This window comes from Seriola dumerili, unplaced genomic scaffold (assembly GCF_002260705.1).
Source record: "Seriola dumerili isolate Sdu_G_001 unplaced genomic scaffold, Sdu_1.0 BDQW01000110.1, whole genome shotgun sequence".
NCBI classification, from domain to species: Eukaryota; Metazoa; Chordata; class Actinopteri; order Carangiformes; family Carangidae; genus Seriola; species Seriola dumerili.
Window position 1 is genome coordinate 4,566,318 of NW_019174365.1, and position 13,144 is coordinate 4,579,461.

The 13,144-nt window shown below is 40.6% G+C and overlaps 1 protein-coding gene across 1 annotated transcript in view; it reads right to left on the bottom strand.

Moving 5' to 3' along the window:
* The window catches only part of gabbr2 (gamma-aminobutyric acid type B receptor subunit 2), a 183,498-nt gene that overhangs the window by 77,482 nt on the left and 92,872 nt on the right, over nt 1-13,144 (bottom strand). The window contains exon 4 of the mRNA XM_022747685.1: nt 5,649-5,750. Within this exon, the coding sequence (XP_022603406.1) occupies nt 5,649-5,750 (102 nt within the window). The remainder of the gene's footprint in view (nt 1-5,648; nt 5,751-13,144) is intronic.

Here is a 13,144-nt window from a genome sequence, read left to right on the forward strand (position 1 = left end):
AAAGAGAGAGACTTACAAACCATATTAGGCTTATGTATCACTCTGATAATAATCGAGGTTGAGGAGAGTGATCACCATAGTCAGGCATATACGCAGTGGGATAGTGAGTCATATATTTCACTGATAATACTTATACTATGTGTAATTATTTTGGCTTAAGATGACGAATGTGTCTGTTTCTGCATATTTCGATTTAATGCAATGTTTCTGGAACATTGACTGTCTAAATTTTGAACTGAGCTCCAAGGATAAATCATGAAATGAGGACCAAACCATCTAAAGTCCAAATTATGTTGAACCACACAGTTAGAGCGTAGAAATTCAGCTAGGCCTAATTCTATCTGGGGCAAGATTAGTTTACGGCAGCTTTGGAAAGTAATACCACCCTGTGTTAAACATTCACAGTTTAGTATTACATAGTCAAAGCAAAAAACCAAATCACATCATGTTCTAATTCTTTTTGTTCACAGCAGCACAGCTGCCAATTGTATTTTTTTAAAAAAGTATGTATAAAATGGCAAGAAAATAGAAGACTAAAGCTTTTCTGTTCTAAAGAGTATAGACTGAAGAAGCACTTAGAGCAGAAGACTTTGGGCAGAAAGATTCTCATCAAAGACTGATTGATGATTCTTACATCATTGTCCTGAAAAACAGAAAGAATAAGTAAATCATGACTTCATGCACATTCTTTAACATAACACACTTTGCACACAAAATGTTACGAATAAATGTAAAGGTACCTCTACAGTCTGAATACGGTATATATATATATATATAATATATATATATATTATATATTGTAAAATGGCATCGGGTGTCACCATTCAAGTACAGTGCTCATTATACTGTGCAAGCTTTTTACTGGTGACCCCCTGGCATTACAGTTAATCTTGCAATACATGCAAGACATTTCTATAAAAGGAGGGCTTCTGTTCTTTACCCTGGAATTGCACTTTAGTCAATTCAGCCATTAGGAAAAAAGAATATCTGTGCTAGGATCAGCCAATAAGATGCCTATTCTCATTATTCTGCAACATCAACACTTTATCAGCAAATGGACATAGACTCAGCCATGTTGTGTTGTACTGTATTTTTTATCACTATGTCTGTTCTCATCACAGCTACAGAGTATGGCAAACCAGTGGCTGAGAGACCAAGGCAAATTATCAGTTGCAAAAGTGTCGATCCATAACAACATGAGACATTAGTGTCAGCGGGGCAGAATTGCATTCTTTGCCAACCAGGCTGACAAGCACAAATTTACAAGGGATTGAGACAGGACAACAGACCTGGTGATTGACTCGGTAAATAATTCACATTGCCCGGGTGGAAGAGCAGCATGTTTTTACGGTCGGGAAAAAAAAGATCAGGCTCTGAGGCCAACAGTCTGTCATTTAGTGTGACAAATGCATTATGTTAGTACAAGCACAATATACAAGTACAATATGCACACAAGCAGATGATCACCAACACTCAAAACACAAACACATGTGTACACACACACGCAGCGCACGCACACACACACACAACACACACGTATCAAAATTGCCCCCAAATCTAATCCAATATTACAGAACACAGGTTTGATGGGATGTACATGGGATCAACAAGGCTGGAGGTGATGTGTGATGCACTAAGCAAAGTCTGACATAAGGCATTTATATGGCCCTGACAGAGCCCTACTGTTAGCACTAGTGTTACGAGATCTAAGGGGGCAGTTTTCACTGTGCAATATAAAGAAAATCTTCAGCATCGTTGACGTTTTGTACTTCACTAAATAGTAGGTAAAAGAAGACAGTGAAAATGCTATACATTACAAACAACCATACATTGTAACCTTTTAGTGGCATTGCCCTGCCTTTATTTCTGGATAATGAGAAACCTTTACAAATACGGTTCATGAAGTACTCTTCCCTCAGGCAGGCTTCTACCATATTGTCATGTATTCACAGATCAGAGGGGCGCCAATCACTGTCATCGTAACTTCCAATTCCTTAGGGCGACTGGACACACAGGACTACACAACAAGCAAACACTGTCTTTATTCCTTCAGAATAGATTGGCTATGACTGATAGATAGATAGATAGATAGATAGATATGATTAGATAGATAGATAGATTAGATAGTATAGATAGATAGATAGATAGATAGATTAGATAGATAGAAGATAGATAGATAGATAAGATAGACTGGCAGGTCTCTTGCTTACAGGATACACACATACACACACGAAAGAGGATGAGAGCTTTTAGAAGCTCAATCAAAAGGCATCTCTGGTGGTTTCTCATCAAGAGCCAGAGAGCATGCTGGGACATTTCAACGGGTCTTTTGTACAAAGCCGTTACTGTTGCTCCCCTGCTCTGGCACTGTCAATGTGTATGTGTGATAGAATGTGCAAGAAGGGAAGGTAACAACTCAAACTTTTTGTGGTGTGCATTCCAGCGTTATTTTCTCTGTGTGTGTGAGAGTGTGTATGTGTGTGCATGTGTGTGTGAAGTGCCAGTGGCTACTCAATAATACTGCTCTTCCCTGGAGAAAGGCACTTAAACCCAAATGACTCCAGCTATAGCAAGGACCACAGCCTCAGTATAAATTCTGGCCTGCCTGGCAACAACACGAAAAAGACTGTGTAGTTGTGGGCAAGGGGCATGAGTGATGTGTTGTGTTTGTACATTGCAGACAGACTGGGGCACTACAGGGCCGCATTATTACCTTCATTGCTCGAGCTTTTATATAACTTTAACAATAATTGTTCTCAGAGAGGGTAGTGTTAAGGGGCAGGCTTGACTGCTTTATCTGTGACAGGGTTGTTTCTAACTTTATCATTAGTGATTTATATGTGAATAAAGGTTTGAGTAATATTGTACCTCAATAAGCCCAATCAGACACTGTTAAGGCTTATTAAGCGTCGTGCATGTGCGACACGTGCGCACACACACGCACGCACGTGCGCACACACACACACAGTACTAATAATGGTCTTTTATGAGCTATGGGAAATATGATTTGTAGACTGGGCAGTGTGCTGCTTCTACCCACTAACCCTCCCCCCCCATCTGTTGTCTGCCTGTTTGCGATGATTGCTGTGCAGTGAGTGCGTTGTGTGCAGACATGATCAAATACATATGCTCACAGGACATCTGTTGTGATATGTATATGTATGTGCGATTTGATCGCTAACTGATCCTAGATGAGCATTAAATGTTATACACACTGTATATGGCCACAGATCTGGTATATATATTCTGAAGGTAATTAACAGGTGCTGCTAAAGTACGCACCAAAACATGTAAGCATCCCCGACCATCATCACAAAACTCACATTATTTGGGAATCTGGACCAGTAGAGGCGATTCATAGGGTTCATTTCATCTCATTCTGTATTAAAAGAAAAATGTAAGTTTTGTTACAACCTGGGTTTCTGAGGTAAGAGGTCGTGGATATACTGTAGGTGCTCCCCTTAACAGTAGTGATGCATTCATCTGATACTCTCGGCGAGGAATGGTGCGTAGATGTGTTCAGATATTAGAAAAATTCGTTTTCCCAATCAAAGTTAGCTTATTAATTCAATGGATTTTGTGTCAGTTAATTACCAACAGAAATACATTCACAACCCATGGGGTAAGCTGAAATCGAAAAATCAGAAGATGCTTGGCAGAGCTAAATGGAGGGAGCTAAAGTTTACTTTCATAAATCAACCATATTTGAGAATAATAACTTGACAATATATACATGCATGGCTGGCCCTTTGCCATCTCAAGAACTGCGACATAGCAAAAAATGAAATGGACCATCCCCTGCTACGTCATATCTGAGGGGACAAGAGAACTGAATGTATAATAAATTAATTAAGTTATATATAAAAATTAATAAAGTGTTTTGGTCTTGATTTAGATTTTTATGTTGTTTTTTTTCTCATGTCCTACATTGAATGCAAGTTCCCTAAAACTGTCCGTCAGTCACAAAAATCCTTAAAACGTTAGCATTGGTTATTTTATGTACAAACTGAAAAAGATTAAACTCATTCTAACTAACATTTAGGTGGTGTGTGTGTGTGTGTGTGTGTGTGTGTGTGTGTGTTGGTGGTGTGGTGTGAGGGGTGTGTTGTGTGTGTGTGTGTGTGTGTGTGTGTGTGTTTGTGTGTGTATGTGTGTGTGTGTGTGTGTGTGTGATTGTGTGTGTGTGTGTAGTGCAAGCCTGCCTTTGTTTTCTGATGATATTTTGGAAGCCTGTCAAGTAACAAACAGGAGACAGAGAACAAGGGATGATGATGAAAAAAAGCAGAGAGTGACAGAAATGTAGAAGGCTACTTCAGGGCCTAGCAGCAGCAATGCCTGTCTGCTTTTTGAATATTCCAGCTGGAATATCACAGAAGTGAGTGCTCTATTTGTGGATCACACAGTGACGCCATAGCCCCCTTACCCGCCCCACACACACTCTCACATACACAGTCGTACACACAACAGTGTACCAAAAAAAGACCAGCCTTCACAACGAAATCTGTGTCACCCTCTACCTCATCATATTACGTAGCTGTTGGGGAGACAGCAAACTGCTGTTGCGAGATGAGCGGGAAACAGACCATTAGGGTGTCATAGGGCCTCTCCGCCCACCCCATCCAAACGTTCTGAAAAGCTTTTGAGGCGACACTGTGATTTGCATATTTAGAGTTGATCAAGGAAGGATGGTGTCAGCTTAAAATGTCAGCCCTCAAAATGCAGAGTTACACATATATTTTAGGAGAAACAGCTTATCTGCCTGTTCCCTCACTATTCCTCTGTCTCGTCATCTCTCTGTTGCATTTCTTTCAACCTGCTCCGTCTTGCATACATCATATCTTCCACTCACAAAATCCTATCTGAAAATGTATTTATACTCATTCCACTCACAATCTTCCCCACTATAAACTGTAGCACTGAGAAACTGTCTATACAACTGGTAAAAGAGGCAAAATGCATCTCTGATTGCCTCAGGAGATAGTTTGGATAATTTAGCTATCGCACTTGACTGCATTTACATCTGAATTTCATGCACTTTTTCTTTATCTTATAGCAAAGTCTGCTCAACCATGCCGGTTAAAGCCAGGAGTAAATGGTGTAAAGACACAGATACAGGTTTAATATCTCAATATATTGGCTCAATAATGGTCTAATTTCATTCTGTCTCATCTCATTTGAGAAGAGAGGAAAGGGGAGAAAATAAGGAACCCTGTTTGCATGTGTGTATGTGTATGTATAGTAAGGTCCACAGGTGTGAGACTGTTTTCCCATATGCTTAAATGCCCATCAAACATCCATCAGTCAGAGCAGGTCATTAGAGGTCACTGTGAAGACACCCTCTCCCTCCCCCCGACCATTACAGTGTTCTCATTAGGGCTCCTCTAGTCTCGTTGAGATTTTTCCTGCTCTGCTCAGTCAAAGTGAGAGACAATTTTTGGATAAATTATTCATCATGGCGCATTCACTGTGAATGGCATCGAGACTCACATAAAAATACAGTATTAAAAAGTGATAACTAAAATCTAAATCAAAAGGGCCCCAGTCTTTCGGTGCATCTGAGAAATATCTGAATGAGACTGACCTTGAACTATTCCAGCTTTTTTATTTGGTTAGATAAAACTGTAAAGTGCGCAGACTGGATCACTTACCTTGAGCTTCTTAACATTGACACATGGGTCGTTGGAGAAACTTTCTGTATCTGCGATCTGAATGTCTGCTTTCTCCAGCTCATTAGTTAGGTCATTCCTCACCTACGAGGAGAAGAGAGAGAGAGAGAGAGAGAGAGAGAGAGAGAGAGAGAGAGAGAGAGAGAGAGAAAGAAAGAGAAGGCACATGAGCATGGTTGATAATTTAAAATGCAAGATGTTCATTTGCTCTGCTCTTTTTATTTATCATCCAACACATTCATATTTCTTGGCAGGACTGCGGCTGCACAGTTCTCTTTCTTGTAGACTTTATACCCACCCTTGAAGACTTTCAATCTCTGTTAACTGAGTTGTATTCAGAGGCGATTTAAGTTGGCCGCTCAAACGTTCAAAGTTACAACAACTGTCAGCGTTTGCTGGTGGGAATCCAGGTGGGATCGTGCACTTGTTGCTACACTTAAATCTAAAAACACCAACAGGCGGCTCCATGTTGTAGTAAAAGCAAATATGAGGGATTAAGTGAGCATATGCAGTGCTGCATATTTCTACTTGCTTCACTGAGACTCTGCTATGACCTTCAATCTTGAGAAAATATAATTTTGTTTCTTTATATAATATTCTGCTGTCAGTTTTCTAGACACCACTTAATATTAAATACTGCACATACTGTAGTATGTTTTTTGGTTTCATCATGCTATACATATCAACACTTCCAGTTTTCAGTGAATACACTGCACATATGAAATAGAACAGAATAGATTAGAATGCCTTTCTTGTCATTGCACACTGACACACAACGAAATTTGCTGTGCAGCTCCTGAAAACATTTCACACATTCACAATACATATACAGTTTGTGTACGGCAGTAAAGATGCAGGTTGTCTGAAGTGGTGTCTTCAGGTTGTACTTTAAATTGTGAAAGAAAAGAGACAAAGACAAGCAGCTTCCCATTTTCACATGACAGAGACATATTGGCATCAAAACCGTCATTATTGTGATTTGACTGACTGTTCAGTGTTTAGTTATAATGTTGACAATATTCCGTGCGCTTTTGTCATAATGATACGCATTTTGTTTTTCACAGAATGACACAAAAAAGGAAGATGCTTTAAATAATCATCAGCTGGTTATCCGAGCTCTGTCAAAAAGCAGACATATGTGGAGCACTGTAAATGTACCTGCAGCAGCTGTACACCTGCTTTGATGTATTGATTCAGAGGAATGCTGGGTAATGGGATCAGAGGAGAGAGAGAATGGAGCAGGTATCCTATCGTGATGGCGAGCTTGAGGTGGTTTATCATACTGCCTTCTCACTCCCTCTCCCCACCCCCCACAAACACACAGTTCATGATTCATCCCTCTGGCTTCCCTCCTTGAAGCTACAATTTTAGAAAAGGCCTTTCTCACAGCAGACATTTTGATTTGTCATCACAGAAAAAGCACAGGTGTAACTAATACCATTAATGATGGCTCTGCTCCATTTAGCTGTTCCAGTAAGGCATGCCAGTAAGCCAGCGTGCACAATACCAGGGTACTGGCACAGGAGCCCCTAAATGGAATGCAGCCATTATTAACATCATCGGTTACGCCTGTGCCTAGGTAGTCAAAATGTCTGCCATAAAAATGGTCTGTGGTTCTCATGCTGACTTTCACTCATGACATCTCCTCCTCTCTCTATTTGGCCAAATATTTCAAATGTCCTCCGGCCATGCCCTGGGGCCCCTCAGCCCCTGCACCCCCAGAGTTTGGCATTAAGGGGCCCGCTAAGACATCAGAGAGTGAGCGAGCTCAGTTCACTTCAAGCTCAGTTGGCAGAGAAGATGAAGAACAGATGAAGGCCCTGTGTGTTTGCCCTATATTTGTCTCTGAGTGTGCATGTGTGCCATAGTATTTCCCATGTTTATGTGTCTTATACTGCTTCAAACACATATTGGTTACTGCCTTGGAAAGGAATAGAGACAGTTATATACATAAACACACTGCTCCTTAAAGCGACTGCTCCTACTCCATTAAACATTTTAGCCTGAAACATGTCTCTGAAAGTTTTGAAGTTTCCTTACTGACAGAGAATGGAGGGTTGGGTCAGCTTGAATTCGCATCATTTATAATGACAGGTTGTCATGACAGAGAAAAGGCATCAAAACACCCCATAGAAACTTTTCAAACCAGTCCCGCAGCATCCTTCCAGTAGAGTTTCGACAAGCAATGGAAGGCAACCTCAGGACTGGCAAACAGCGTATTTAGACATATTTTGACAAGAATAAAATGGGAAATTACAACTATGGTCATGCTAAAGGACTGGTTTGATAAGTTTCTGTGGACATCCTTGTGGTTTTTTGCTGCTGTGTATGATTATTGGAATCAGCTGTAGATTCAAGCTGAGCAAACCCTTGTTTCTTGTCAATAAAGAAGCTACAAGCTTCCACCTTTCAAGGCCACATGGTGTGAGTGTTTCATGCTAAAAAGATAGATTTCAGGTGAAGTATCACTTCATGAGCAGCTACAGCACATCAAAGTGGTGTGAGAATAGTTACAGCAGTTAACACACCCCAAGGACATAAAACTGTGAATGCTACCACAATCACTATTAGTACTATTACTATTGCTGTTATTTGTGTAAAAAAAAAATAATAAAATAAAATAAATATTTCATGTCAAAAATACAAACAGCATCAATTTTTTTCCCTCATGTCTCTAAATGTCTGTTGTCATAATCGCCTCCTCCTCTGGTACCCTGGAGGGAGCTCTAAATCACTCTGTACATCACTCACTCCTGTACAAACATTCCCTCCAATGTACTGCTCGCTGAGCTGAAACAACAGGGAGGCGGTAGTGGATCGATACAACCAGGTTTTGCTCTTGAGGAACAATTGGCTTGGTGGTCTGGACAAGCTACATTGTCCTGTTGTGTTGAGCCTTGATCTAAAAGGCCTGGCTGCTGCAACGCTAAAAGGAAACTAGCCAGGGACAAGAAAGGGGATGGCAGCTGGGTGGACAGAATAACAAGCAACAATCACATAAAGACAAGAAAATTTAGCATGGAGATGCATATACGACAACACGCGAAGTCTGACACAAAGCCATTCACCTCTCTGAAAAAAAAAAGTCTTGTCACAAGAGGATTTTCATTGGTTTGATATTGTGTTTCCTCCACTGAGATGGAAAAGAACAAATGCATCTGTGTTCGGCTGGATTGAGTGTGTCAGATAAAGCGAGGTAGATGGAGGGGAGGGGGACAGATGGATTGAGGGACAGTGGGAGGAGAAAACTGAGCAGCTTTCCAGCGTAACAAAAACATCCTCCATTGTCTGGGGCAGCCTGGGAATCCCCAGCAGCAAATACAGAGGAGAAATAATCCTACTGCACATCTGAGCGCGCACATGCACACACACACACACACACACACACACACACACACACACACACACACACACACACACACACTGCATTTTATGTGTATAAAGCAACAGTGCTCACACAGGTCAGGATTTTATCTACAGTACATGCAGAATCTCTTTATCTGTGTCACACACAGAGAGACGCACTAAAACAAAAACCACACCACAACCACACAACCATGAACTAAATTAAGATGAACTGAGACGCTGAGGAAGTTGAGGGATAACCTGTGAGTCTTCGGGGTGTATATGACAGAATGAAATGTTATCCCGCACCTATTCCACTGTCTGTAGCCTGGAGCACAGCACAGAGTGAAACCCTTTATCAAACAGCTATCCACCTTTGTTTTTTGTATTAAATGTGTATGTGTGTTTTTCTGCAGTGGGCACAGGGTCATGTATTTGCTCTGCGCTGGAGCACTGTTAAATGCACTATGAAGCAAAACTAAAAGCTTGGTGAGTTAAATACATAGTTTAAGTCATCAGAGCTTTCATTTTTTTTAATGAAGTTATTTTATGCCTTTATTAAATACTGCCAGTGGAGATAGAGAGGAAATTTCGATAGTCGAAATGGGGATTCATTGCTCAGGGCATTTGAGCCCATGTGGTATGCGTCCTAACCATTCGGCGATCAGGACACCCCAGAATTAACGTTTTTAAGTTGCAGGAGTTTTTTATATTTGTCCATCATGAATATTGAAATTAGCATTAATTATCATTTTAAATGCATTGGTAGTACAGCAGTGTGTTTCCATTGTTTAGTCAATAGTTCACCTATACCAAATTTCATATTTTGTAGGGCTGAAAGAGGTAATTAAAATACAAAATAAAAAATTCTTGCACACCTTAAAGTCTTAGTGACAGGAGGGTTGGATCAAAAAAACCCTAACTAGAGAACAAAGGGCAAAAATCTCACACACTGTCCATCACTCGTGCTCCCTTTATGACCAACGCTTTGGTCCTTAGACCTTCGTCAGGCAAATTCTTCAATTTTGATGAAGGGCTGTAACTAAGGATTATTTTCATTATGAATCTATCTGCTGTTTAGTTTCTGCATTTATTATCTGACTGATAAAAGTTCAGAAAATTGTGAAATTTGTATCACAATTTTTTTCATCTTGAAATTGCATGTTTTGTCCAACCAATAGTCCAAAACCCAAAGATATTTAGTTTACTTCTGTGTCACAAAAGACAAAGAACAGCAAATCCACAAAACTGAGAGGGTAGAATTAGGAATTGTCCTATTATTAATATTAATAATTAATAATTTGTAGTTTTGCTTGCCAATTGACTTAAACTAACCAATATTCAGCTTGATTAATTGATTATGAGACACATTTTTCCAACTTCTAACAAATATAAAGTTCACCAATCGCGCCTTTTAAACTTGATCTCAAGATAAAGTAAGTGCACTTTCACTCAGAGAGACGTACTTTCCAAACCAAATCACAAATCAACTAGCACTAAGCTTGACATTTGCAATCAAACAAATACATTTAAAAAAAAAGAAAAAAAAAGCAAACAACAAAACAAAATTCACACCCATCAGGCAACTACGGACAGACTGAAAGTGAGTGCCCTGATGCAGAGTAAGTGAGCAGCTTTTGATGATTCAGATGGCACCACTGTGACACTGTGAGACAAGCAGACACATCATTTCCAGGCACGTTCACGGTGTGAAGCCCCTTTGCAATGACGGGTGTGACTGCTTGTGTATGTTCAATAGTGTCTCACATCGCAGTGAGTGTTAGCAGGTGCGTTTTATCATTCCATCTGTCTGTCTGAGCTTTGTGTATGTGTCTCTGCACTTTCATAATGCATTTGTGTGTCCACCAGTACATTTACAGCACGGAGACAAAGAGGATGTGACAGGTGCATTTTCATGCAATTTGGCTTTTACAAAAGTGGCAATGTAATGGGTCCTTGCACACATCTGTCTCTCATACTGTGCTACATCGCTATACAAATCGCCATGCAAATCCCAGAGTTCAGACCATAATGCCGGTCATGTGCTTATACAAACTAGCGTGACAAATGGTTGTGCCACAGCCTGATGACAAGCTCTCGACAGGCTTCCTCTCGCCGCCTTACATGCCCTGTACAATGGCATGAGTGAGTCATTCTGAGGAGGAATTTAGACAACATTACATGGTTATTTGTAATGAACAGCAACTGACGGCTACAGAAAAACTGTGAAATGCCCAAACAAGGCTAACAACCAAGCACTTTTTAGATTGCAAGCAGGAAAGGTAGAGAACAAGAGAGGGGGACCGTCACTGAGTGGATGCTGAAAGAGGAACTTCTGCTAGATTTATCAGTGGTCATAGTATAATTAAACACTTGAGCTCAGAGGGTTCCAGGCAGAGGACAGAGTCCTAATCCTGTTCCCAGTCAGGTCTGTCATCTGACTGACTGATGATGGCTGCTCCGTTCCTGGGTGAGCCCTGTTTGTCTGACAATCTCACTAATGTTGATTGCTGTGTGTGTGTTTTTGTGTAGTGTGGACAGACACCTTCACGCTAGCAAATACCTAACTCTTACCCACTCCCATCTGTCACTACAAAAAAACCACAAACCCCTCCATTAATGGAACATCAGTGTCCATCCAAAAACAGGCTGTGTGTGTGTGCGTGTGCGTGTGTGTGTGTGTTTCAATGGTGTCCATAAATAGAAGTGGCGAGCTGGCTTTAGCTTACAGGTTTCAGTCCTAGGGGAGGGACATGTGTGTGTGTGTGTGTGTGTGTGTGTGTGTGTGTGTGTGTGTGTGTGTGTGTGTGTGTGTGTGTGTGTGTGCATGCCACTGACTGAATCCTTAACTAACGTTACATAATATTAACCTTGCGAGCAGTCTCCATGGGAAACAGCACTGTGGATCAGTAGGGGAGAGCGTTTGAAAGAGAGAGAAAAAGAGATGTAGAGGTGGTGGAGGTGACGACACTGTCAATACTATACTCGTTATGCAGATGCAAGTGTGCATGTGCGTATACACACGCATAATGTACTGTATATACAGTACAGTATAATGATGCACATTAGTGATGTTCCTTAATTCAAATCCAATACTTAACAGAGCACAGATAAGTCATTTAGATCATGTACTACATGTTTTCTTTTTCTTTTTCTTTTTTTGCATTTGTTGAGTATTTGTTTTCAAAAGCCTCTGAAGAAAATTTAATCCCCTGAAAATGATGATTTTCTTGTTCAGGACAGCTCTGCAGGATATTTCCATAGGATTTCTGACCACTTCAGCACACTGGTGCAATAATATATACTAGGGTCCGGACTTCTTTTGTTTGTGGAGTGAGAGGACATTTGTTATTTACAAAACACTGTATTATTAGATGACAGGAAAACACAGCACAATCAAATAATTGATGACTGGTGACATTCTAAAATAATCATGTCAGGACTAAGTAACATACACACATCCATGAATACGAATTAACATTAATATAGACAACACACTATCCAACCTAATCGGTAACAGCTGCATTAAAAAGGTAACCAAGAGACACATAACGCATTTCACTGTCATGTTATTTTTCTATTCCTGGGTGGCATTCAAAAAACATTTATTACTTCACATCTCATCAACCATTTGTCTTGCTGCACGTTGCCATGACTTCCCGCAGCACCAAAACCCAGCGTGCTCTGAACCTGACAGAGGATTGTACGAATCATGAAGTACGGAAGCGATGCTTGCATATTTGTAAATCAGGATTAGAGGCCAATCTTATGGCAGGTTGATTGAATCGGGCCGTCCGTCTTCCTCCCGTCCTAAGCCCCTTGGCGCTTTCAGGAGGGGAGAGATAAAGGGATTTGGGCTCTCTGAGATTTGCAGTGAGACTTCTTATACACCCCACCACCTCCACCTCCAGCTGCTGAGCAGATTGTTTTGTACCAGGGCCCCGAGGCAAGAGCTCACAATATGTTTCTCAAATTTATGCTTTCAATACCTCCGACGTGGCTTTTTTTTTTTTGAATGTTCCCGTGTTGCTGAAGTGATATGATGTTTGTGCCATGAGTTTGAGTCGTTATCCACAGGCATGACGAATCTGTATGTTTTGTTTATGTTCAACCTTCCCTGGAAAAGGAAATGA